Source organism: Dreissena polymorpha, chromosome 9 (genome assembly GCF_020536995.1).
Source record: "Dreissena polymorpha isolate Duluth1 chromosome 9, UMN_Dpol_1.0, whole genome shotgun sequence".
NCBI lineage: Eukaryota > Metazoa > Mollusca > Bivalvia > Myida > Dreissenidae > Dreissena > Dreissena polymorpha.
The window spans coordinates 41,400,349-41,426,608 of record NC_068363.1 but is presented as its reverse complement, the minus strand read 5'-3'; the positions used below and the strand labels follow the sequence as shown (position 1 = coordinate 41,426,608).

Sequence of the window (26,260 nt, the reverse complement as noted above, 5' to 3'; positions counted from 1 at the left end):
ATTAACTCCCTTGTGCAATCTTGATTTTGAATTCACTTCCTTGTGAAATATTGATTTAACTTTCTTGTGCAATCTTGATCTCTAATTAAGTTTCTTGTGTGATTTTTATCTTGAATAACCGCTCTTCAGATACTGACTTACAATAATGGAGACAATATTGAAATTTGACATTTGATAAATAGCTGATTGAAGGAGGGGGGGCACAACACTACTTTGCAAAACCTTGATAGAACAATGACCTCAATTGCTCTTAATGCTCATATTACCCATTCTGCATATTCAACATCTTTCCTTTATAATGTAAAATCATTATTATAATTGAAAAAAATTTCCCTGATTTTTGTGTTGACCTGTTCACAAATGCAACAGTAACACATTGGAAAATGACCATCTGGAATCCCTCTATCTTTCTGAAATCTGCTAACCCCAAATTTATGTATCCACAAAAATGTTATTTTTGAACTACAACAAAATTTCCTGCCAACAAAAATAAACTAGAGCTTTGTCACAGACGTGACGAATACCCCCACATGCCGCATTGACACATAATATTTTGCATGTCGTCTTCACAAAAAACAGATGACACCATGCTCAATTTTTAAAATGCACTAAGTGACCCCTTGACCTAGTTTTTGACCCAGAAAGGCCCATGTTCTAACTTGGCCTTAAGATCATCTCCATAAAACTTCTTACCAAGTTTGGTGAAGATCGGATGTAAACTACTTGGATTAGAGAGCGGACACCATCCTGAATGTTAAAAAATGCACTTCGTGACCCCTTGACCTAGTTTTAGGCCCGGAATGGCCCATGTTCAAACTTGTCCTAGAGATCATTAAGATAAAACTTGTGACCAAGTTTGGTCAGGATTGGATGAAAACTACTTGAATTAGAGAGCAGACAACATGGTGAAGTTTAAAACGCACTTAGATACCCCCTGACCTTGTTTTTGACCCGGCATGACCCATATTCAAAATTGACCTAGACATCATCTACATACAACTTCAGACCAAGTTTGGTGAAGATTGGATGTAAACTACTTGAATTAGGGTGCGGACAACATTGTGATGTTTAAAACGCATTAAGTGACCCCGTGACCTTGTTTTTGACCCGGCATGACCCATATTCAAACTTGCCCAAGACATTATCAAGATACAACTTCTGACCAAGTGTGGTGAAGATCGGACTTAAACTACTTGATATAGAGAGCGGACACCATGCTCAATGTGTTAAATGTACTAAGTGACCCTGTGACCTATTTTTTGATCTGGCATGGCCCATGTTCGAATTTGGCCTTCAGATCATCTAGATAAAATTTCTAACCAAGTTTGGTGAAGATCGGATGAAAACTACTTGAATAAGAGAGGACACCATGCTGAAAGCTAAAAAACGCACTAATTTACCCGTGACCTAGTTTTTGACCCGGCAAGGCCCATGTTCGAACTTGGCCTTAAGATCATGTAGATACAACTTCTGACCAAGTTTGGTGAAGATCGGATGAAAACTACTTGAATTAGAGAGCGGACAACATGCTGAATGTTTAAAAGTGACCCCGTGACCTAGTTTTTGACCCAGCAAGGCCCATGTTCGAACTTGGCCTTAAGATTATCTAGATACAACTTCTGACCAAGTTTGGTGAAGATTGGATGAAAACTACTTGAATTATTAGAGAGCAGACAACATCCTGAATGTTTAAACGCACTAAGTGACTCCGTGACCTAGTTTTTGACCCGGCAAGGCTTATGTTCAAACTTGGCTTTAAGATCATCTAGATACAACTTCTGACCAAGTTTGGTGAAGATCGGATGAAAACTAATTGAATTATAGAGCGGACACTTAATACGGACCGACAGACCAACCGAAAGACAAGTTCACTCCTATATACCCCCCCTTAACTTCGTTTGTGGGGGTATAATGATTGTACAGTACTTCATTATTGTCCCTGCCCTTCCAACCTGATCATGTGAGAATCCTTAGACTCTATAGGGTTGTACAGCACGTCCTTGCTGCTGCGTACAGTGGTCTCCACCTTCTTCCTATACTCTTCCATGTTGTGTTCATACCTGTGGACAAACGCAGCAAATATGAGCAAATAGGAGCATCGGGGCAATTAAATTGAGCCCGACATAGATGGCTCATACCAAGGGACAAATTGAGCCCGACATAGATGGCTCATACCAAGGGACAAATTGAGCCCGACATAGATGGCTCATACCAAGGGACAAATTGAGCCCGACATAGATGGCTCATACCAAGGGACAAATTGAGCCCGACATAGATGGCTCATACCAAGGGACAAATTGAGCCCGACATAGATGGCTCATACCAAGGGACAAATTGAGCCCGACATAGATGGCTCATACCAAGGGACAAATTGAGCCCGACATAGATGGCTCATACTAAGGGACAAATATTGCAAACAAAGAGTCTTGTTCTGTGAAAATTTGTGACGTCCCCTTGTGTGCAGACATTGGGGAAACTTGTGACATCCCTTTGTGTGCAGACACTGGGGAAACTTGTGACGTCCCTTTGTGTGCAGACACTGGGGAAACTTGTGATGTCCCTTTGTGTGCAGACACTGGGGAAACTTGTGATGTCCCTTTGTGTGCTGACACTTTCCTCTTTTCTGGTATTTATTGTTAAACAGAATTATTTTCTAAGCCAAAATTCAGTATAAGCAGAATGTGTCATCCCTGATCAGCCAGTGAGATGTGCACAGGCTAATCTTGGCAACAATTAACACAGGAGTGCACAGGCTAATCTTGGCAACAATTAACACAGGAGTGCACAGGCTAATCTTGGCAACAATTAACACAAGAGTGCACAGGCTAATCTTGGCAACAATTAACACAAGAGTGCACAGGCTAATCTTGGCAACAATTAACACAAGAGTGCACAGGCTAATCTTGGCAACAATTAACACAAGAGTGCACAGGCTAATCTTGGCAACAATTAACACAAGAGTGCACAGGCTAATCTTGGCAACAATTAACACAAGAGTGCACAGGCTAATCTTGGCAACAATTAACACAGGAGTGCACAGGCTAATCTTGGCAACACATTCACACATTAAGCCCAGTTTTCCCAAAATGCTTCCAACAAGCAAATAGGAGCACTTAGGCAATTTATTCCAGTATGATTCAGACTGTTCATGTCTTCGGAAAATAGAGGTAAAAAAGTCGCAAATAAAACCGAATAAGACTTATAGCTTTGTAAAATGGGGGAAAAGATGAGTCTTGAGAAACCATAAACAATTCTTTCCTTAACAGTGTCTTAAATAATAAAACCCACTGTTAATGTTTCATAAAATAATAACAAATTTAACCATTCTTAGCACATAAATAATTATATGTAAAATGCTTTCATTTTATTTCTTATCATGTATTAATTGTTGTTTTTTTCTCACAAATTTGTTTAATTTGTATTTTTCAATGAGTTTGTAATTAACATGTTATAATGTGTTTATTCAAAATGTATTTTGTGTAGGTAATACTAAGCTAGAAATGCTACAATACGAACAATTATCTATATCTGCAAAGAAATCAGCAAAGCAACAAACAAATTTTCTAAGACAATTTTGATTGGGGAACAAAAAGCCAATTACATCCCACCTTACAAAAATGCTACTAGCAGTGCACAATGCACATATAATGCTGTCAGACGTTTTATAAACAGATTTTCGGGTCGCTGATGAAATATGCATTGGATTGGTCGTAGTCCCTAAACCCCATTTTTTAACGACTAAACCCCTTTCTCAGATATTCTCTTTCGGACAATCTGATCTGTAGACATCTATGGAAAAATCACATACCACAGAACAGTGAGTGATGGAATGACATATAACTTACAATTCTGCCGCCTCCTCATTCCAGGAACACTTGGGATCAATCTTGAAGAAGACTCGTCGCACATACATGAGCACCTGCCACAGAAAGTTGGTGCCGCGTCTGCAGAGAGAAACAACAACATGAACAAGGGCTTAGGGTTGACTCTAAAAATTCTCAAAAAAATGCTACAACTTGACTCAGTTGGCTACAAAATGTTTGTCATAAAAACCCACACAAAAGCCAAAGTACTTCAGTTTTGCCAAAGAAGGCAAATTTTCCTACCTAAAAGAAAGAGCCAGGGGGAAGTGCTGTGATTAAATAACAATCTGTTTAATTTGAAATGTTTCTAAAATGGTAATTGATAATTATGTTCTACTTTGCAGGTTTCCAAAAACGGTAATTTGATAAATATGTTTTCCTTGGCAGACTTCTGAAATGGTTTTTGTTAAATCCGTTCTACCTGAAAGGTTTCTAAAATGGTAAATCTTTTTTTGACAGGCTTTTGTAGAATTTCAGACAGTACCGATTGTTAGATCCATTTCTCACAACTACTGCTTTTGCTTAATCTTTGACAAGACAAATGATTTCCTTTGCAAAATGATAAAATGATCTAGCAGGACAGCACTGGGAAGTTTTAAACTTGGCATAAAATATTTGTTATCAGTTTCAGAATGTAGACAGGAAATTAGATCCAATAGTATGTATGCACTCTAACCGTTTATCTACAACATATTCATGGTATGTATTTTTTACACATCCGATAATATTTATCTTTCATAAATGAAATATGCAAAAATCAAAGTTTCTAGTTTTCAACGCATTAAATGAAAATTTTACATTTAAGTATAACACCATAGCATTTATCCCAATTGAACAGACCTCCATTTCTTGAACTCTCGTTTCACATCAAGTTCACCAGTTTTAGGGTTGACAGCCGGATGAAAGACAGGAAACTCAAAAAATACCCTCTGAAACAAGTGAACTTCCACTGAACATTCAATTTGCCAACAGATATTTAACACATCTTCATTTAATAAAATTCCATTCTACCCATGTATAATCAAAGCATATTTCTACATTATTTTCTACAGAATGAAAATCGCAAAAGCAAATTCTTTAATCGAGCTGTTATTTTATCTGTCATTAAATGTATCCATGAAAAGAATTATACTTAATACTCGAAAAGCATACAAGAAAACTTAGTAAAGATTAGAAATTTTAATTACCATACATGTTCTCAGCCTCCAATCAACAGACAATAGCAGACAGAAACATCACCAATTAAAATGATTAAAATAATGCTTGTTTCATAAAAATAATTGATCAAACTAAAGTAGCAGATAGTTTTTTTCCTTTAAGAAAAAAGATCACTTGTTTTGTGTATGACACTTTTTGATTAACAGATTGCAAAACAAAATATTCAAGGCATTATTTGGATGATAATGATTAATAATTAATTGGTTTATGCGCTCTCTCTGTCTTATTGTTTGACTTTGATGTAATGATTGCAAAACGAAATATTCTAGGCATTTTTAGAGATGTCTGGATAACTGAAATCATTTATGGTGTATGCACTAGCATTCTCTCATACACTGTAGTTTGATTGTAATACTGGAGTAAACATCAACTTACCGGACAGTCTGCGTTTGGGTACGCCTCGGGAATGTTGAGGTTGAATCTGAACACAGCGTCCTGGTAGAGTCCCTGCCGCAGGAACAGCACCCCATTCCAGACTGCAACAGGCATTCAACATCGTGATGGTACATACAGTGATCAATATTAGCATGTGCCTCTTAATTAACTGTTTACCACTTAGATACGTTTTTTCACTGTTTAGTCGTCCCTTACAATGTTAATTAAAAACCTTTCTTGCTAAATTCAAGTTTTAAGAATCTTCATTTCCAAACGTTTGATACTGATGAGCAGCTAACAGCATAAAACCTGAACAATATCTTGCATTAAGATCTCACATGTGTGAACAATGTCTTGCTATCTTGCATTAGGATCTCACATGTGTGAACAATGTCTTGCTATCTTGCATTTAGATCTCACATGTGTGAACAATGTCTTGCTATCTTGCATTAGGATCTCACATGTGTGAACAATGTCTTGCTATCTTGCTTTATGCTTTAGGATCTCACATGTGTAAACAATGTCTTGCTATCTTGCTTTATGATCTCACATGTGTGAACAATGTCTTGCTATATTCCATAATTGGAAAAGATTCCTTTCAGACACCTGGGCTTTTTTCCAGGGCGAGAATGGCCGTTTTCACAATTTTGGGACATGCACGACTCAAGTTTTCACAATTTCAAGAAGTTCGCAACTCAAATTTTCACAATTTTAGAAAGTATTTGACTCATTTTTTCACAATTTTGAACAGTTTGCGACTCATTTTTTCACAAAATGGGGGGGGGGGGGGGAGTAGGGACCAAGGCAGCTTCACAAAAACAGGAAAAAAACAACCTGGACACAAACTGTACAATCAAGGTATGAACCTATGATCTGATTAAGTATTTTAAAATTTATTAGGGCCTTCTGCATCTGAAGCTTCATTATTTAAGGCCTCGCAATTTGTCTCAGCACTCCTACCTTTTTAACTAGACTCACTAATGCAACAAAATAAGACTTTCAGCTGCAATTTCACACTTTTTGTGTACAACCAAAAGATATTTAAAAGAAACACCTCTGCAATATACAAAAACTGAAGCTTTGTCACAGATGTGACGAATACCCCCACGTGCCGCATTGACACATAATATTTTGCATGTATTCTTCACAAAAAACAGCAGACACCATGCTCAATTTTTAAAACGCACTAAGTGACCCCTTGACCTAGTTTTTGACCCAGAAAGGCCCATGTTCTAACTTGGCCTTAAGATCATCTCCATAAAACTTCTGACCAAGTTTGGTGAAGATCCGATGTAAACTACTTGAATTAGAGAGCGACACCATGCTCAATGTTAAAAAACGCACTAAGTGACCCTGTGACCTAGTTTTAGGCCCGGAATGGTTCATGTTCAAACTTGTCCTAGAGATCATTTAGATAAAATTTGTTACCAAGTTTGGTGAGGATTGGATGAAAACTACTTGAATTAGAGACAACATGGTGAGGTTTAAAATGCACTAAGATACCCCGTGACCTAGTTTTTGACCCGCATGACCCATATTCAAACTTGACCTAGACATCATCTAGATACAACTTCTCTCTGACCAAGTTTGGTGAAGATTGGATGAAAACTACTTGAAAAAGAGAGAGCAACATGCTGAATGTTAAAAAACGCACTAAGTTACCCCTTGACCTAGTTTTTGACCCGGCAAGGCTCATGTTCAAACTTGGCCTTAAGATCATCTAGATACAACTTCTGACCAAGTTTGGTGAAGATCGGATGAAAACTACTTAAATTAGAGAGCGGACAACATGCTGAATGCTTGTGGGGGTATAATAAAGTTCCACATTAAATTTTAACTGACTAAAAATGTCCGAATATTATACTACCGGTAATCATCATCAAACAGTAAACTAATGCTTAGCCTATACAAATGTATGTTATTTCATATCTTAACACTTACTCAGGGGAGACAATGCAGATGGTATCACGTAGATGCCTGGTAACTTCTGTTTGTGGAGCATGTTACTGAAGAAAAAAGAAAGATCATTTGAATGTTGAACATTATTATTTGGCAGATACAAGAGCTAGAAAAAACTTATTCATAAATGCATTTCAAGTATAACAATACTATGATATAACAGTCGTTTACAGGAGCCAAAATATATCAGCATTCAGCTGTAAATGGAAGTTAACACTCTAGGGATTAGTTCATATTATCCACCTTCACAAATATTTTTACTTATTTCCATTAAATTCTCATTCTTTAATAACTGAACACAGTTCTCCCGAAAATATATAAACCACCTTTGAAAAACTTTAAAGATCTGTTATTTTGTGTTATTTGAAATGTTTAAAAAAAACAGTTGCCAAAAAGTGTGCATATTGGGAGAATCTTTCTCAATCTGCAGCTGGTTAAGTGACCACAATAAGAAAACTACTAGTATATCATTATTATAAAAATATTAAATGAGCCAAGTTATGAAAACAGGGTTAAATGAATGATTACAAAGTGTTGTCCTAGGCTAGCCTGTGCAGTCCGCAAAAGCAAATCAGAGAAGTTTCCGTCTTCACTGGATTTTTCTAGGAAGAGACTTTAACTATACAAATAAAAGCTGCGCCATGAGCGCATGATACGCCCGTCGTTCGCCAATGAAGTAGTAAGGTAATAAATAACCCTTTGAATCATTTTTTTACTTCAGTTTATTTGTATTTGAATACATGGTTTATTTTATAAGTACATGAGCATGGAAATCACGAAATTTTGACGAACAAAGTCCCATAACTCTGGAACGACAATTCAGAATTCCGTCAAAAACGAAAGGGGATCAGGGTTTATCAATATTAAGATTGTGTTAAAATTTGAAGAAAATCTGTCAAAGGATATTTGACGTAGCGTACGACATTAACAGACGGACGGACGGACGGACGGACGGACGGACGGAGAGACGGACGCGGGGTATACCATAATACGTCCCGTCATAGACGGGCGTATAAAAAATCCATCGGGGGATATTTGAGCTACGGTAGGATACATGAACAACAATAACATTTAAGGTCACAGTGACCTTGACCTTAGAATGAATGACCTTGAAATGACCAGTGGTCATCTAAGTGTGCTTGCAAACCTTCATGTCAAGTTTGAAGACTCTATGTCCAAGCATACCAAAGTTATAACAATTTTAACATTTTAACATTTAAGGTCACAGTGACCTTGTGTGACCTTGACCTTAGAATGAATGACCTTGAAATGACCAGTGGTCATCTAAGTGTGCTTGCAAACCTTCATGTCAAGTTTGAAGACTCTATGTCCAAGCATACCAAAGTTATAACAATTTTAACATTTTAACATTTAAGGTCACAGTGACCTTGACCTTCAAATGAATGACATTGAAATGACCAGTGGTCATCTTCTAGTACTGGCCAATCTTTATTTCAAGTTTGAAGACTCTAGGTACAAGCGTACCAAAGTTATAACATGAAATAAGAACTTTAACATTTTTACATTCAAGGTCACAGTGACCTTGACCTTCAAATGAATGACCTTGAAATGTCCAGGGGTTACTTACTAGTTCTGGCCAACCTTCATGTCAAGTTTCAAGACTCTAGGTCCAAGCATACCAAAGTTATAACAACTTTAACATTTTTATATAGCTACAGTAGGACATTCAATGAAATAACGAAATTTTGACGAACAAAGTCCCATAACTCTGGAACGACAATTCAGAATTCCGTCAAAAACGAAAGGGGATCAGGGTTTATCAATATTAAGATTGTGTTGAAATTTGAAAAAAATCCATCGAAGGATATTTGACGTAGCGTACGACATTAACAGACATACGGACGGACAGACGGACGGACGGACAGACGGACGCGGGGTATACCATAATACGTCCCGTCATAGACGGGCGTATAAAAATACAATAAAAAGTTGATGTTTGGTCCCTGATTAATCTGTAGGAACTGCACAAGCTAATATAGGACTATTACGCGCACAAATTAAAGCCCATTTTCCCAAAGAAAGGCTAAATTATCAAACCAATAAAACACTTACTACTCATTCATGAGTGTGTACTCCAGCTTGATCTGGCCCTCTCCGCTGCCACCTGGCAGCACCTTGGTGTTGCTATGGAGACTGGCTGTCATCTCTGCCTCCGTTGCTGGGTCTGGGATAGGGGGCAGAACCTTGCGCCCCTCCCTCAGGCCGTGACCCACCGTGCTACATCCTGATGCCTCTGGCTTGGCCTGGTCTGAACTACAAAGTGTTTGGGATGTCTCAGGATGTGTTGTTGTGGTGTCTTTGATGATGTGAGGTGTCTTGGTGTCTGCAGTTTGTACCTCCGAGGATGTGTGTGGCAAATGTTCACTACTCTGTAAATAGTGACGAACACAATAGTAAGGAATAAAGTTTTAAATAAACGATTGTATGTCAACAGTAAATGTATGCACCCCCCCCCTGACAAGCATCAAAGTGTCAATGTATGCAACTGTCCACTTGCTTATATATTGCATGAAACTGTTACAATCCAGGAAAAAGTCGTACAAATTCGCCATTTTTGTTTTTGAAACAACATATGGAAACTGAAAGGTTAACAAATATTATACCAAACAAACCATACAACCCACAAATCAACAGACAGAGAGACAATGCTGCAATGCCTCTTTTTTCAGTGCTTCTGTCCAACGACAACTTTATCTTGCTGATATTTATCTACATTATACTTTTTTTGCAAACATCAACAAGCGATGTGTTTGTGAAACACTATGTCCCCATATATTTGACCTTGAAGGATGACCTTGACCTTTCACCACTCAAAATGTGCAGATCCATGAGATACAAATGCATGCCATATATCAAGTTGCTATCTTCAATATTGCAAAAGTGTACATTAAATGAGCGATTTTGACCCATATATTTGACCTTTGACCTTGAAGGATGACCTTGATCTGGACATTTCACCACTCAAAATGTGCAGCTCCATGAGATACACATGCATGCCAAATATGAAGTTGCTATATTCAATATTGCACAAGTTATGGCAAATGTTAAAATTTGCCCATACAAACCAACCAACCAACCAACAAACCAACAGACAGGGCAAAAACAAATACATGTATATGTCCCCCACTATAGTGGTGGGGGACATAAAAATCTTTCCATGGTATATGAATAAACAAACAAATATTCCAATCATAATCAACATTCTAACCAATTGACTTTTTTTTCAAAAAAATTATTTATAACTAACCCAGATCTTTCAGAATATGTCTTAGTTTATACCAGTAGAATAAAACATTCAATATAAATTATTTGTATAACAAACAAAATACATAACCAAACTTGCTAATAGCAAATTCAGCAATAATTACCATCATTAACATCCTCATTGCATTGCAGGAGAAACCTTTGTCACATGATCATAACAATGTTTTACAAAATACCATCCGAAATGCATAATCATTATCCCATACCAGTGACTATGCAAACTCATAGCAAAATCAAATTCAATCAAAAGCAATTTCGCAAAATCTTGATAATAACAAAACAGAAAATTAAAGTGTATCGACCATGTAATATAATACACTTGGTTGAAAATTCCAAATGATAAAAGCTAGCGTGACTTGTCAGTGACACACTGTGCTAAAACTGTACTTATAATGTACCCATTGTTCATGTTAAAATTGTATGCCAAAAGCCAATGAAATAGCCTTCAATTTCTTTGTACATTTCAATAAAACTCATTTGATAGACCTTTAATCTCGTAGATTTCAACACTTATCTGATGTTGAACAATCATAAAATGACACATCTTTGTGTCTGATCATCTTCCCCCATTATTTACCAACAATAAAAGCATTTACTATCTGTCATGAAATTAAAATTTCAGAGATGGCTATCTAAACATTTTATCACGATGACCCAAATATATGCTGAGCATATTAGTGAACAATGTATACGAATGTGAAAATATACATTTTGTACATGCATTTACAAGCTTAAGACAAAAAAGACTACTGGGTTAGCGCTGTTTGTAAGGAATAAAGAGGATCTCTATTTGAATCTTAAGAAAAATAAATCAGGGTAACATGTTCTTTACCTTGTTTAGTTATGGCACAATCCAGATTTAAGTCACAATCGTTTATGTAGCAAAGTCAAACACAATTTTGGTCAATATTTCCTATTAGGCCCTCTAGCCACATAATAAGTTTCATCCATATAGCTAACATTTTTTGTCAAGTTATTGCATAACAAATTTTATCAACTTAGTTTAAAGATTGTTTTAGTTGTTGCAGGATCAAGACTTAAGTTCCCTTAGTTCTGTAACCACAGCACCCAAAAGTTTTGTCTGACTAAGAAAAGAAACAATGATCCATTCTACATTATTTCTCTATCAACATACCAAATTTTAACAATCTAAATCAATCACATTTTTAGCAGTTGCAGAGATTACTTTTCCTTACGTCTGTCACATACATGAAGCAACAACAATTTTTGTCTTATGAAAAAATGCATATTCCCCATAACGCCCTCTTTCTTAACCCTTTACCACTATAAGGTATGTATTTTGACGCATTGGTAGTCCCTTAGAAATATAAATTTAATTAAAGACCTTTCTTACTAGATTCAAGTTTCAAAGGCTTCATTTCCAACCCTTAAGATACTGATACTCAGCAAACAGCATGAAACCTGAACAGACTGCGCATTACTCGCAGGCTGTTCACTTCAGGTTTTATGTTGTTTGCACATAGCCATTTTCACTTTGCTACAGTACTGTTTATAATTGCTATAGCTTAAAATAGGGGTAATTTTCTCAACATGCTGAAGTCCATAGGAATGTTTTTGCTAAATGTTTTGAAAAAGGTAATTTAAGTTATTAAGAATAAAAATTCAGAGCTAAAAACTTTGCAATGCCAAACATCAACTAAACATTTTTTATTCAGGGCTGTACACTATTTGTAATTGATCGATGATAAAAAATGGAGACCAGATACTGTAGATTAAATACATGATTAAACATACTATGACAATGATTCAACATTCTATGAATATCAATTGAATTCCAAGCAAACATGTTATTTCAATGATTTATGAAGGCATTTCAGACAATTTATTATGGTAAATTCCCTCCTCATATATTAATGTAGTTAACCATTTGATTAAAAATTTCCCATTTGGCATAACAAATACATATAACTACAAGTGGTACCTACATTTCTGCAGAATATAATTGACAGATACATTCTTGACATTCTATACATAGACTTGACGAACATATGTAAATTTCACCTTTACATAATTATGTTCTTAATATTTGCAATTAAACTACGCCAGTAAATTAACCCTGTGTATTCATATAATTGCTGCTTATTTACTTATGGCAGGTATGGGACGCATAGCTACTAGTCTGTCACCGACATATTCAGTATGTCAAGTTGTGTGCAACACCTTGTGTTGTTATGCTTGAAAGTGAAAGTAAAAATCATCATCACATTTGATGTTGGGAACTGAAAGTAGACTGTCACAGCACCGATAATGCTTTGCGTTAAATTACACAACAGTATGTCAGTGTGTACACTATGAATTTCTTGTTGCAATTTAAAGCAGATGATAGTATGTTATGATTCTCTTGAAACATAAGTACACTGTTAAAAGATCATTAAAACAAGAGCACCGCCTTGCGGGTGGCCAGACCGCTCATTTATTTTCTTTTTAAAGGTGAAGGGACTCTCATTTTCAATCACAAAGGCGAGAGGGGTGGAGTGAAGAGGGGTGTATAGTGTGAGGACGTGGACATTTATTACATTATTCTTGGATGCGATGGTGTGACGGTATTTCAATCATAAAATAATAAAAATAAATATTTGTGTTTTTTAACCGTTTATAAACAAAAAAAACTTGGGGGGTGGGTATAGTATAGTGTGAGGGTGTGGTGGTCATTTATGAGATGATCTTAAAAAAAATAAAAATTTAGGGTGGGGGGAATTCGGGGGGGGGGGGGGTGGGGGGGGGGATTCTTGGGTGCGATGGTTTGACTGTATTTCAAACATAAAATAATAAAAATAAATATTTGTGTTTTTTAACCGTTTCCAAAAAAAATTGAGGGGTGGGGTGGGGGAGGGTATAGTATAGTGTGAGGGTGTGGTGGTCATTTGTGAGATGATCTTAAACAAAAAAAAAATAGGGGGGGGGGAGATTCGGGGGGGGGGGGGGGGTATAATAGTGTGAGGGTGTTGTGGTAATTTGTGAGATGATCTTAAAAAATAAAAAATGAAAATTAGGGGGGGGGGGATTCGGTGGGGGGGGGGGGGGGTTCGGTGGGGGGGGGGGGTATAGTGTGAAGGTGTGGTGATCATTTGTGAGATGATCTTAAAAAAAAAATTAGGGGGGGGGGGAATTCGGGGGGGGGGGGGGGGGTATTCTTGGGTGGGATGGTTGGACGGTATTTCAAACATAAAATAATAAAATAAATATTTGTGTTTTTTAACCGTTTAAAAAAAAACAATTTCAGGGGTGGGTGGGAGGGGGGGGTATAGTATAGTGTGAGGGTGGTGGTGGTCATTTGTGAGATGATCTTAAAAATAAAAAATTAGGGGGTGGGATTCGGGGGGAGGGCGGAGGGCACGGGGGATGGTTTGGGTTGGGTGGAGTCTATTGTGGTATGTCAGGTAAGAGTAGTTTTGTCATAGTTTCAATCAAATCTAATCATAAATAAAGAAGCAAAATTTAATAATTTGACCTTGAGAGTCAAGGTCATTCAAAGGTCAAGGTAAAATTCAACTTGCCAGGTACAGTAACCTCATGATAGCATGAAAGTATTTGAAGTTTGAAAGCAATCCCTTGATACTTTAGAAGTAAAGTGGATCGAAACACAAAATTTAACCATATATTCAAAGTTACTAAGTAAAAAAAGGGCCATAATTCCGTAAAAATGACAACCAGAGTTATGCAACTTGTCCTTTTACTGTACCCTTATGGTAGTTTGCGAGTGTTCCAAGTATGAAAGCAATATCTATGATAGTTTAGGGGTAAAGTGGACCAAAACACAAAACTTAACAAAATTTTCAAATTCGTAAGTATAAAAAGGGCACATAATTCCGTCAAAATGCCAGTCAGCTTTACATAACTTTGCCTGCACAGTCCCCTAATGATAGTTAATAAGTGTTGCAAGTATGAAAGCAATAGCTTTGATACTGTAGGAAAAAAGTGGACCTAAACACAAAACGTAACCACAACTTTCAACTTTATAAGTATAAAAAGGGCACATAATTCTGTCAAAATGCAAGCCAGAATTATCTAACTTTGCCTGCCCAGTCCCCTCATGATAGTAAGTAAGTGTACCAAGTTTGAATGCAATAGCATTGATACTTTATGAGAAAAGTGTACCTAAACGCAAAACTTAACCGGACGCCAACGCCGACGCAGACGCCAACGTGATGACAATAGCTCTTTTTTTTTCTTCAAAAAATAGATGAGCTAAAAAAAGAGATCTAAATAGTTTTAGTTGCATAAGAGATTCAATCATTTGAATCTAAACCAAATAATGTATGACAGTGCAATAAACTCACTGCGGAAGACAGAATGGAATGATTTCGTAGACACTGTCCAGCATTAGGCACCTGTGTCCACATGATGTTCATGACAACCTTATCATCTGTGCCGTGCACTCGCCAGGACATGTGGTGTCCCTCTGCTAGCATGCCATTGAGCACGGACAACAATGCTTTAGGAAAATCATCCATACTATGTGGTGTTTCTCTTTCTTCAGTTTCATCACTTTAAGCATGCTTGCATTGTGTCATCAAACAAATCTGAGCCACCAGTGCTTTATTAATTGATTCATGGTTTATTTGTAAGCAGTTGTTTTTTCATCAGAATTTTGAAAAGTAAGCTTTTGACGTTTGTCTCTACCCACATACATATTAATTTTGAATCCACTATATGCTCCATGTATGTTATGTTACATGTACTCTCATACATCCTCTTACATAACTATAATATAATATAATGTTCTTTATTTAGTATTTCTTTCTTCTTTAACATTGTAAGTTGTACTGTTGTCCAGCCGTCTACACCAGTCATTTAATATTTTATGTAAAAAAATGTTTGAACGAAACAAGATAAAAAGTATACCCAGTTAAGTATATAAGATTATTTAACATTCCATGTACATGTAGCATCATAACATTTCGGGTATTTTCTCATTTTACTTATAAATCCTGTTAACACCTCATTGTTTTCTTAAATTAAACATTCACAAATATTTATAACTTTAAAAAAAATCCATTTTCCCTTAACTTAAGAAACGTGTTGACTAAATGAAATACGTATTGAAAAAATCAATTTGTAAACAAAGAAGAACGTTTTGATTGTGTGGACAAACTTGTTTAGACATTTTCACTAATTGCCTGTACTTAAGACAATGTATCAAATTACAAAAATGACAAATAATGGACCATTGTAAACTTACACAAAAGTGAATTAATTTGTTCAAACATGTACATAATCTTTTGCGATAAATATCATGAAATACTTATAATTTTTTCTGAACAGTTTTTTTAGGGTAACATACAATGTAATAGTCATTAATCAAATCAAGAAACTTTACACAGTTCAATTTGAGCAAAAACCTGAAATAAGTTTTTCATGAAACAGTACTGTAGCATATGTTAAATGACATTGTGGCCAGGGTATATATATATAAGAGCAGACTGAATTAGTTGCAACTCGAAAATAAATTCCCAAATAATTAAAAGGTTATTATCAATTCATCTGTTCCAGAGTCAACAGTTTTGTGCTTATACAGGCATATTAAATAAAGGGCCAGCGTGCCCTGAGAGACTTGCTGGTTCGATCTCCAGTCTCGACAATAGTTTGTGTGGGGAATGGGATGTCACCTTTTATGTACCAGTCCCCTTATGTACCACCCCTTTATGTACCACTATCTGACCCTTTATGTACCATATATATAATATATAGAGATAAATAATACATGGTTTAATATGAAGGTGTGTTAATAATTAAATGTATTTTGTGACATATTATTTATGAATTTAGACTAATATATTGCCATAGATTATATTTTATGCCAGCTTGTGTGTCAGTGACTGTCTTAGTATAATTTATAAGCCCCAGTATTAATAAATGATTCATATTCTTACCTGAAATCTAATTTGACTCGATCAATACTTATTAATGCCCATTCACACTGCTATGAATGAATGGACAACACCTTCATAATATATAGGCGGTACATAAAGTCTCAAAGTGGTACATAAAGGGACTGGTACATAAAGGGAATGGTACATAAGGGGTCACACCCTGGGGAATGGTCTTATTCTTTTCTCATAAAAACACTGATTCATATACGTTAGATCTCAGTAATGACATAAATGTATGTGTTTGCAATTGACACACATCATTCAATCTTTATCACAGACGTTTCACAAAAATCTTTCTTTGTGATGGCTACAAACATTTTCTTTTAAGCAACAAATACACGCACACTAATATATTTGTACAAATACAAGAATTGTTACATGCAGCATAATTAATAACATCTTAACCTGAAATAGTTGACAGAAAAAAACAATAAATCTGAGGGACAAAGCACTCACCAAAGACTTCACCAGTTTCCTGTGGCTACCAACAGCCACTGTAACCGCGGAAACCCCCAACAGTACGCCCATACAGGTAACATCCATAGCCATAAGAGCCATATTCTTCATGCCAAAGCTGGCCATGTCCCTAAGAGGCACTGGGGCCCTCTCCAACCAACACTTCAAAGTTAATACACTCTTCCTATCCTGAAGTTCTATGGTTGCTCTCAGAGGTTGAATGAACACAATATGCCACACTTTTGTCAATGATGCTAATGTTTCTCTTAAATACATTTTTTCACGGCTACGATTTTCAATGACCACTTCTTGCAACAAACAGTTATGCTTTTTCACAATTAATAAGTAAAGCTTAAAGTCTTATTTACAACATTCCAGAGAAATTAAATAGATTAACACAAGCACACTTATATCTCAATCCAATACATGAATTAAGTCCCTTATATTGTCCATATGAAAGTTATATTGCACAATATTACATTCTGTGATTCAAAATTGCACAATCTTCTGTTAAAAGCAAAGCACATTAAAGCCTTGTTCAATGCCCTTAGCCCTTTATAGATGCAGGTCCTTTCACACCTTTTTAACAAGCCTGCCACAAATCAATGAACCTTTTAAGTTCAACACCTCAAAAAATCAGTTTGTCTGAGAAACATGCAAACAAAACTGCAACTATTATCACCTTCTGACCACATATTGATTAACTTCCTTTAATTATCAATGTCAATCAAATTAGGCTGTTAAACTGTGAATGACATCAACAAAAGGCATGAGGAAAGACAATTATCACTCTTGATTGGTGCAATTAGCAGCCTTACTTTAATGACAAAATTCCTTTGAAAATCTTTCATCAAAGAAATATGAATTGTCAATATTTTGTATTCAATTGAATTTGCATGCAATGTAACTAGTGAAAAATTAAATTGTTCTGGATCAAATCAAAAGGAATTAATTTGTAACATGCACATAAATATTAATCAGATAAAAGCACAATGTCTTGCATATGTTTCCATCGTCATTCATTTCACAGAAACACTATGTCTAAATAGTATCTGTAAAAAAAATTCTTACAGGTGTTTTTATTTTTAATCAAAACACAGAGACACAATTTCTGATAAAAAAAAATCTACATTAAAAAGAGAGACTGACTGTGTCAAGATAATTTATTGAGTTATGCAAATAAATTATTCAATAAAATACATGTACCAGCTTTTCCAAAAAAGTCTCAAAATTAAAATGTCTTTAATAAAATCAAAGGAAAGTTCTAAATTCATCAAAAGGTGTGTACATTATATTATCATAAACAAACTCATCAGAAAACTGACATCTTCATCTCACATGATTTTATTCATATTAAAATGTCTCCAATAAAAGCAAGGTAAATTCAAACGAATTAATAAGTACAAATATTACATGCTCCTGATCATATAAACTCAAACTTTATCAAAGGGTGTCTAGTCATCTCATCAACCATCTCATCGGAGAACTGACATTATCCTTTCACACTGTCTGGAGACTGCTCCTGCTCAGTGGCCTTTATCACATGATCTGCATTATCTATCATGATAATCCACTGATTATCCAGATTATTGCTGCATTATCAGGGTACTAATCCACCAACAATCATACATAGCATTTCATGTAGCTCAATAACACCAATAACAACACCTCACTCAGGATAGATAACAACAGTGTCACTGGCCTGCTAACAACAACAAAGGTATACCCATCCTCTTCACTGGCCCCTTAAGGGCACATGTCAACTTTCAACAATGGCAGCTGACCAATTTACAAACCCCTTTCTCAGTCTCCTTTACAAAACACCTGCCAAAAGATTTGCATTACAGATACTGTGCCTGCAACCCTTTGTCATTTAGACATACATATTAAACATTATTACATCATTTATTTAATCTTAACTTGCAAATTTTACACATTGACAATATCTATAAGTTTATTTTATATTTTTTATAAAGTCTTATTATACATTAAGCTGGTCAAATATGCATACAAAATGTAATTGGTATGTATTGATTAATATTCTTTTAAACAAATTATACATTCATCCCTGTACACTAATGTGTGCCAACGCAAAGCACAAATAATGTTCAATATATAAACCATTGCGTTATTGTCTAAATATTGCGATACAGTTTGCAATCAGAAAATAAAAGTTAGATACAATAGACATAAATTTTCTTCATTTCATGTTCATTATTTCTCACAAACATAAATAATCCCACAAAATGATAATTTTGGGTTTAGGAAATAAATATAAACTGTCCACAAACAAACAAAGCACCTTTTATAGAGTATCAGTTTAAAATAAAGTAAAATTCTGATTTTTTTTCATTTTGTATGTTGTATGAAAAAAATAGGAAGTTGAGCAATTAAATGTCGTTATCATTTATTAGTGTGATTAACAATTAATACATACTCAAACATTTAATTAACATGAGGAAATAGATTTGTTCCATCTATTTTTTCATTTTAATGCAGCTTGCACTTATTAAGCATTGTACAAAACAACACAGAAAATCAATTATACAGGATCTGACATGAGTTGGCATATATATCATCATCTTTTATTAAACAAGTTTAGGAATTTCGATTTTTAAATTAATTTATGCGAGCCTGTGGCAAACAAGTATTGACTTTCTAAGGAATGTTAAAGACCTTTTTTTGATCACAAGCATTTGGACTAGAATATGTTAACATTCATAAAAAAATCTGAAAGTTTTTTTAATTTCATTACATCATATGAAATTGCCATATCCTTACTGCAACATTAAGTTACTTGTGTTAGAGCTTTTTAAGTTTAAGCATGAATATGATTTCAAACGTCTATTAATTTTTTGGATATTTTTTATACTGGGGTAAAAAATGTCTAAAATACATTACACAAACTAGTCACTTCTAAATAAATGTAAAACAAAACTGAACAACCTTTTCACCATTTCCTGTCAAAATGAACAGTATACCGGTATCTAAAAGTGACACAACCAATCAGCTATTATAGCGTTGGTGCCTGGCATTTTCAAACATTTTAAAGAAATTATGTCCCTTGGACATTTTGTTAACATTAATACCCAATAAGTATGCATTTGACCCGTTATGTTGCCATATAGTAAAGTAAGAAAAAAAGCTTTGTTGTGCAAGCAAGGAAATCAAAAAGTAATTGCCTAAATTCACGTTATTGTGTTCTTTTGCATTGCAACCCCATAAGGGCAATGAAATAACTGTCATCATACCCCATCTCCCCCCATCTCCAACACAGGACCACACGAAAAATTGAAAATCTTTCAGTAACAACTAGAAATAGCTGGAAATTGCAGCTGTAATTAAAAATTCGTACCATCTTTAACCCTTTCAGTGCGGGAACCGAATTTTGAAGGCCTTTGCAAACAGTTTGGATCCAGATGAGACGCCACAGAACGTGGCGTCTCATCAGGATCCAAACTGTTTGCTATTCTGATAATATTCTTTGAAAAAAATCGAAGAAAATGCTAATTTTAGAAATTCAGCAGACGACATTTTAGCAGACGACAAATTTCCCAGCATGCAAAGGGTTAATGAGTCTAGTAAGTAGTATGTAATTATTTAGCAAAGCAGGTGCACACTCAGGGTTCACACATTATGCAGCCTCAGGCGCTGAAGGATCTCATAAACTTCAAAATACAATTCAGGCTTTTTACTGGCTTATCTACGGGGGTATCTGGACAATCGGCACCCTAAGTATTTTTGCATAGGCGGACAATGGGCACCCTGTAACTGTCACAGTCGTCCAAGACGATTCGGGCATCCAAATAATTGTAAACCCTGACAATCAGCACCAATCATCTAATGGTCTAGCTGTTAAATAGTCTCATTTCCAAACCAAATGTTAAAATAAATCCAAAATTGAAAAAAAAATGTAATTTTTTTTTAGATTATGATTATTATATCATAATATTATTTCAATTACATGTAACAAAGTATATAAATATAATTTATTTGATTTTTTTCTCATAATTTGAGTAATTATAAAGGGTTTTATTAAACGTGTTTTTTCACAACTCAGTGAACTTTTCTCGCAATAAAAATGTCCAATCTCAAAACCACAATTTTTCCCCAAAAAGGCAAGGGAAAAGTCTGCACTTACAATCATCAAATACAGTGTAGTTTCTAACACAAGAGTCTGCATGTCAGGACAACATAACACACATCTCAGTCCAGTAAATTATCAATAAATTTATCAAACCAGGCAACAATTAACATGTCATATGTGTACACAGGCTAGAAACAGTATGACAGTCTGTAATGTAATTAGTGAGCTTCATCCCTTAGGGAGTACACTGCTAATTGACCAAATTTGCATGAAAGGTGCATATTTATCAAATTTCTTTCTTTCCTCTGTCAGGAAAACTGGCATGCCACATCAATAATGTCTTAGTAACAGCTCAGCTAGTGTCTTTACAAAACCTAGGTCTTAGTTAAAAACTGCTACCTACTTAACATTAATTGTATCTACATGTACCTGTCCAAGTAACTCATGCATTACTGTTTGTGACCAACAAAAGAAAAACTAAAAATTAGGCATAAAACTGTCCGGGCTAAAAATAAAATGAAGAAGAACATGTAACGTTGACCTTTTAGCAAACTAACAAATTCTTATTCTCTTTTTGAAATTTATTTCAACAATAACGAATGTCATCACATAAACCATTGATATTAATAGCTGACTCAGTTCAGGTAAGTTTACTATAAAATAATATAAGCGACCTAATTATTATAATCAGAGATCATATTTTTTTCGGTTTTGTCGGTCCTAGACCGATTGGGGTCATGAAAGACCGATTGAAAATCCCAAACAGTCGGTCCGATTCTTTTTTCTAAAATTCCCATGTCATGAAATCGAATGCACAGTGCACATGCAAACACACTTATGACATTCTTATCTCGATTAGGTGTGATTAACCATTCCCTGCAGTCTCTAAATCGGTCAGGACCTGTTTATTGCATGTCAGACCAAGAATAAAAAACTTGTAAACAGCGGATTAAAGATGCGTCCGGACCTTATACACTCAAAGCATGCGCTGAACCTAAACAAAACATGCCGATACATTTTCCACCAGCGTAATAATCCGGTAATATAATTGTGAATGAAGGTTGCGGATCTAATCGACAGAACAGCCAAAGTTATTTTTATGGGCGGAACTTCACATAAAATAGTACACAAGAAAAATAATATTCATTGTATAAATCTTTAGTAAAAAACGTGTTAGAATGGAACAAATTTGTGTACTTGGTAGTTTGTTGTTGAATAACCCACGACCGGAAAATTAGATGCATGGATCAAATCACTCGTGCTTTGCACTTGTGATTTAATCCCTACGCATCTAAACTATCGTCTGTGGGTTATTTTGACAACAAACTATAACGTACACAAAGTATTTCTTAATTATTTGGTTTTGTTATTGTCAGTAGCCAACCTACGCACAGACATTTGTTTGGTTCAATGCATGTTTGTAAGCTATTATCGAGTCGACAACAATTTAAAACATCGGTATAGACTTACACAGATTAATAATGTTGACAACGTTCGATGAAAAAAGTCTGATAAAACAGCACACGAAACAACAATGATATAGCAAATGATAAAACCAGTGGAGAAAACTCGTATGTTCCGTTTAAAAAAAATGCCTAAGGGAATTTTACTTGTACATTCATTATACCATCTTCATGAATGGCAAAATCAATGGTATTTTTTTAACGTAATTTGTCATGATTTCGGACATAATTTTTCGGATACTTTCCACCCCCCCCATTTATATCCAGACCGATTGATGTTGCAGGAAAATATGATCCCTGATTATAATTGTAACCAATTGCCACAAACTGAGATTTACATGCTATCAACTTGCCAATAGAGAATCACATGCCAAAAAAAGTTAAATATTTCCATTAGAATTTTGTTCTTTTGGCTTTTGTGTATATATGATGAGATGTTAAAATAAATGCTATTATATCATTTTCTGTATTATTATTTAACCGCAGTACACTTATGATTTTTTGCCAAAATGACCAATGAAAATAGGACAATGAAAATATATCATATGATCACAAAAACTATAAAATAAACAGTTTATAATGCTGTCATTTAACCATATTTCAGATTAAAAACGGTTTCATTGAAAATAAATAAACATTACCTACATGTATAACAAGAGCTGTCAGAGGACAGCGCGCTCGACATTCGAGTGCTTGACAGTTTCATGTAAGCCATCATGGAGAGGGGGGGGGGGGGGTCATTTAATAGATGATCTTTCAAAAATAAGGAAAAAACATTTTTTTGGGGGGGAGGGGGATTATGGGGTGGGGCATGGGGGATGGTTTGGGTGGAGTGCATTGTGGTATGTCAGGTAAGTGTTGTATTGTCGAAGTATGAATCAAATGTGATCATAAATAAAGAAGTTCTGGCAATTTTAGCAAAATGTTTAATTATCTTAGTATAAAAGGGGCCATATACTGTATACTGTAACGCCCCAGGATTATCGTGTTATAAAATTTAAATATGTAATGTTACACTTACCTGTTAAAACATGTTAAGTCGTACCTATTTGGTGCTCCTGAATTGCCACAACAGGCCATGTCTGTTCATGAACGCCAGGATGGCCTGTTGCTCCAATTCCCATTCAGAACATTTTGACATGTTTCCACGTTGTTTACATTTTACATTACAAAACATGTTTTACACTGTCATTGACCCGTTCTGAAGGAAAAGTAACCAGTCTATTTTTGTATTGACAGTCTTTTGTTGTTAAAAATCCTCAAGAATAAAATCCATAGTTTTGTAAGTATTTATACACTTCTTATAAGTAAAATTCCATTCTTAGCAGGAATATGCAGCTAGTCATTTGTTTGATGATGTCATAATAGGCCGTGACGTCATATTTTCGGCACATTTAGCGCTTTTTCTCTGTATTTGCGGCCACGGCCGTCAGCCACTTGTTTTGACCATCGACCACCCTCGAGTATATAAGTAAGGCTCTTTTTCAGCCAAGGAACATTCAAAATTTTAAACTGACGAAACATCATTGACGTATATTAATAAGCGGATTTCTGATAAGATGGTTGGCATTAAAAGTTTTATTAAATTTACTCTAACATTTGAGCTTTAAAACAACACAGATATTTTTTTAACTCAAAGTTTGCGTAGTAAAGTAAAGAGTCTTTCATTTTCAAAGACTTAACTATTATTTATATTCATGATTTATACGCTGATTTATCAACCATGATGCCTCATATTGAAATATAAATTTTCACGTAGATAAAATAAAAATAATGTTCATCGCTAAGTTGTGATTTCATTGATATGTTGTTAAACTTCTGTTCAGTAAAATGTTAGATGTTAAACAATAAACTGTTAAACATTACAGTCTTTCGTCTTTTCTAATAAAAGACCTGAGTCGTAACAATACAGTTATCTGCTCTTGTTTATAGATTGGGATCATGTTGGTAAAGAAGTATGCAAAATATGAAAGCAATATGTCAAAGGACATAGAAAATATTTGAGGTGGTAAGCAAACTTTAACATAGATTTATCAATAATATGCATATTCTAAGTATAAAAGAGGCAATAAGTATGTCAAATGCTTGATACAGTTGTCTGCTCTTGTTTAAAGATTGGGGTCATGTTGGTTAAGAAGTATGCAAAATATAAAAGCAATATGACAAAGGACATAGAAAATATTTGAGGTGGTACGCAAACTTTAACATAGTTTTATCAATAATATGCATATTCCTAGTATAAAAGGGGCAATAATTCTGTCAAAATGCTCAATACAGTTGTCTGCTCTTGTTTATAGATTGGGGTCATGTTGGTTAAGAAGTGTGCAAAATATAAAAGCAATATGTCAAAGGACAAAGGAAATATTTGGGGTAGTACGCAAACTTTAACATTTGCACGCTAATGCTAACGGAAGCCGACGCAGGGGTGAGTAGGATAGCTCCACTATATATATTTCATATATCGTCGCTGTCGTTCTCAAACCTCGTAGCTACAAAATGCCAACTTTTCAGGAGAGAGAAAAAAACGTCTCATTTTTTTATAGGAAACCTCGTAGTTGCAAATAAATTTTTTTATTAAACATTTTTGTCAAATTTGTCCAAACGAAACGACGTACCTATAGGTGAAATGGCGTCGCTACGACTTTTCGCAGGGAAAAAAGCCAACAATCATTCTACAACATTTCGTCACGTCACGTGGCTTTTTCAAGGGCTCTGACTGGCGTAGAGCTACGAGATATAGCACAAAACACGCGCCAGATTTCATATATTCGGCAAAAGACGAAAAAAAAATATTTTGAGAATTTTGGAGCTACGAGGTTTGAGAACGACAGCGACGATATAATAGTCGAGCTAATAAAATGATGTACACAAAAGCGCTCACTATCACCAATAAAGGATCACTGTTTACAGCATAATCTCCCCTGTCAGATCAACAGTAGGAGCATCTTTTCACAAATTTGTAAAATTGTACATTTATCCAAGGGACACACTATGCAACAATTGTGTTTGATTTTATTATACTTTTTCATGAAATACACGATAGTGACCCTCTATTGGCAATTTGACTGTACTTTCAGGCCCTTGAAAGGTAGGTCGAACTTACGAGGTGGCAAATATATAAACCTTGAGTGCACAAATAACAGACAGCCTTTTATCACAGAAACTCTCGTCCATTGAACAAAAATCAGTGGTTTTTTTTAATGAAATATTCTGCGTTATTCAGCCCCATTCCCCCATCTCTAGAGTATATATATTTTCCCCCAAATATTTGAAAAATTCCCCTCTTGGAAGTGTTATTCAATTTTAATCAATACCTCATTAAAATATGTCTTTCGTTACGAATTTATTTACCATAATTTTCGTAACTGCCGCATCCGCGTGTTTACTTTCTTTTAGCCTTAACTCCTTAACCGCAAACCGTACGTAGTTCACTATCAAGACTTTCGCTTAACGACATCTACTGCAAACTGTAGGTATTCCACCATGTCGCACAACAGCAAAAGCTATCGGAAACAAGAGCACCGCCTTGCGGGTGCAGACCGCTCATCTATTTTCTTTTTAAAGGTGAAGGGACTCTCATTTTCAATCACAAAGGAGGGAGGGGTGGAGTGAAGAGCGGTGCATTGTGTGGGGGTGTGGACATTTATTACATTTTCTTCC

General features: G+C 35.3%; 1 protein-coding gene across 8 annotated transcripts in view; it reads right to left on the bottom strand.

The window, feature by feature from the left end:
• The window catches only part of LOC127846403 (AKT-interacting protein-like), a 48,469-nt gene that overhangs the window by 2,646 nt on the left and 19,563 nt on the right, over positions 1–26,260 (bottom strand). For 7 of the 8 annotated variants that reach the window (XM_052377627.1, XM_052377620.1, XM_052377624.1 and 4 more), the window contains exons 3-8: positions 9,489–9,805; positions 7,398–7,462; positions 5,457–5,557; positions 4,704–4,792; positions 3,846–3,944; positions 1,953–2,060 (exon numbers count right to left, since the gene is read on the bottom strand). In XM_052377627.1, the coding sequence (XP_052233587.1) occupies positions 1,953–2,060; positions 3,846–3,944; positions 4,704–4,792; positions 5,457–5,557; positions 7,398–7,462; positions 9,489–9,805 (779 nt within the window). Of the gene's footprint in view, positions 1–1,952; positions 2,061–3,845; positions 3,945–4,703; positions 4,793–5,456; positions 5,558–7,397; positions 7,463–9,488; positions 9,806–10,804; positions 10,988–26,260 lie in introns of those variants that run through there. The other variant, XM_052377626.1, reaches the window with a different exon arrangement.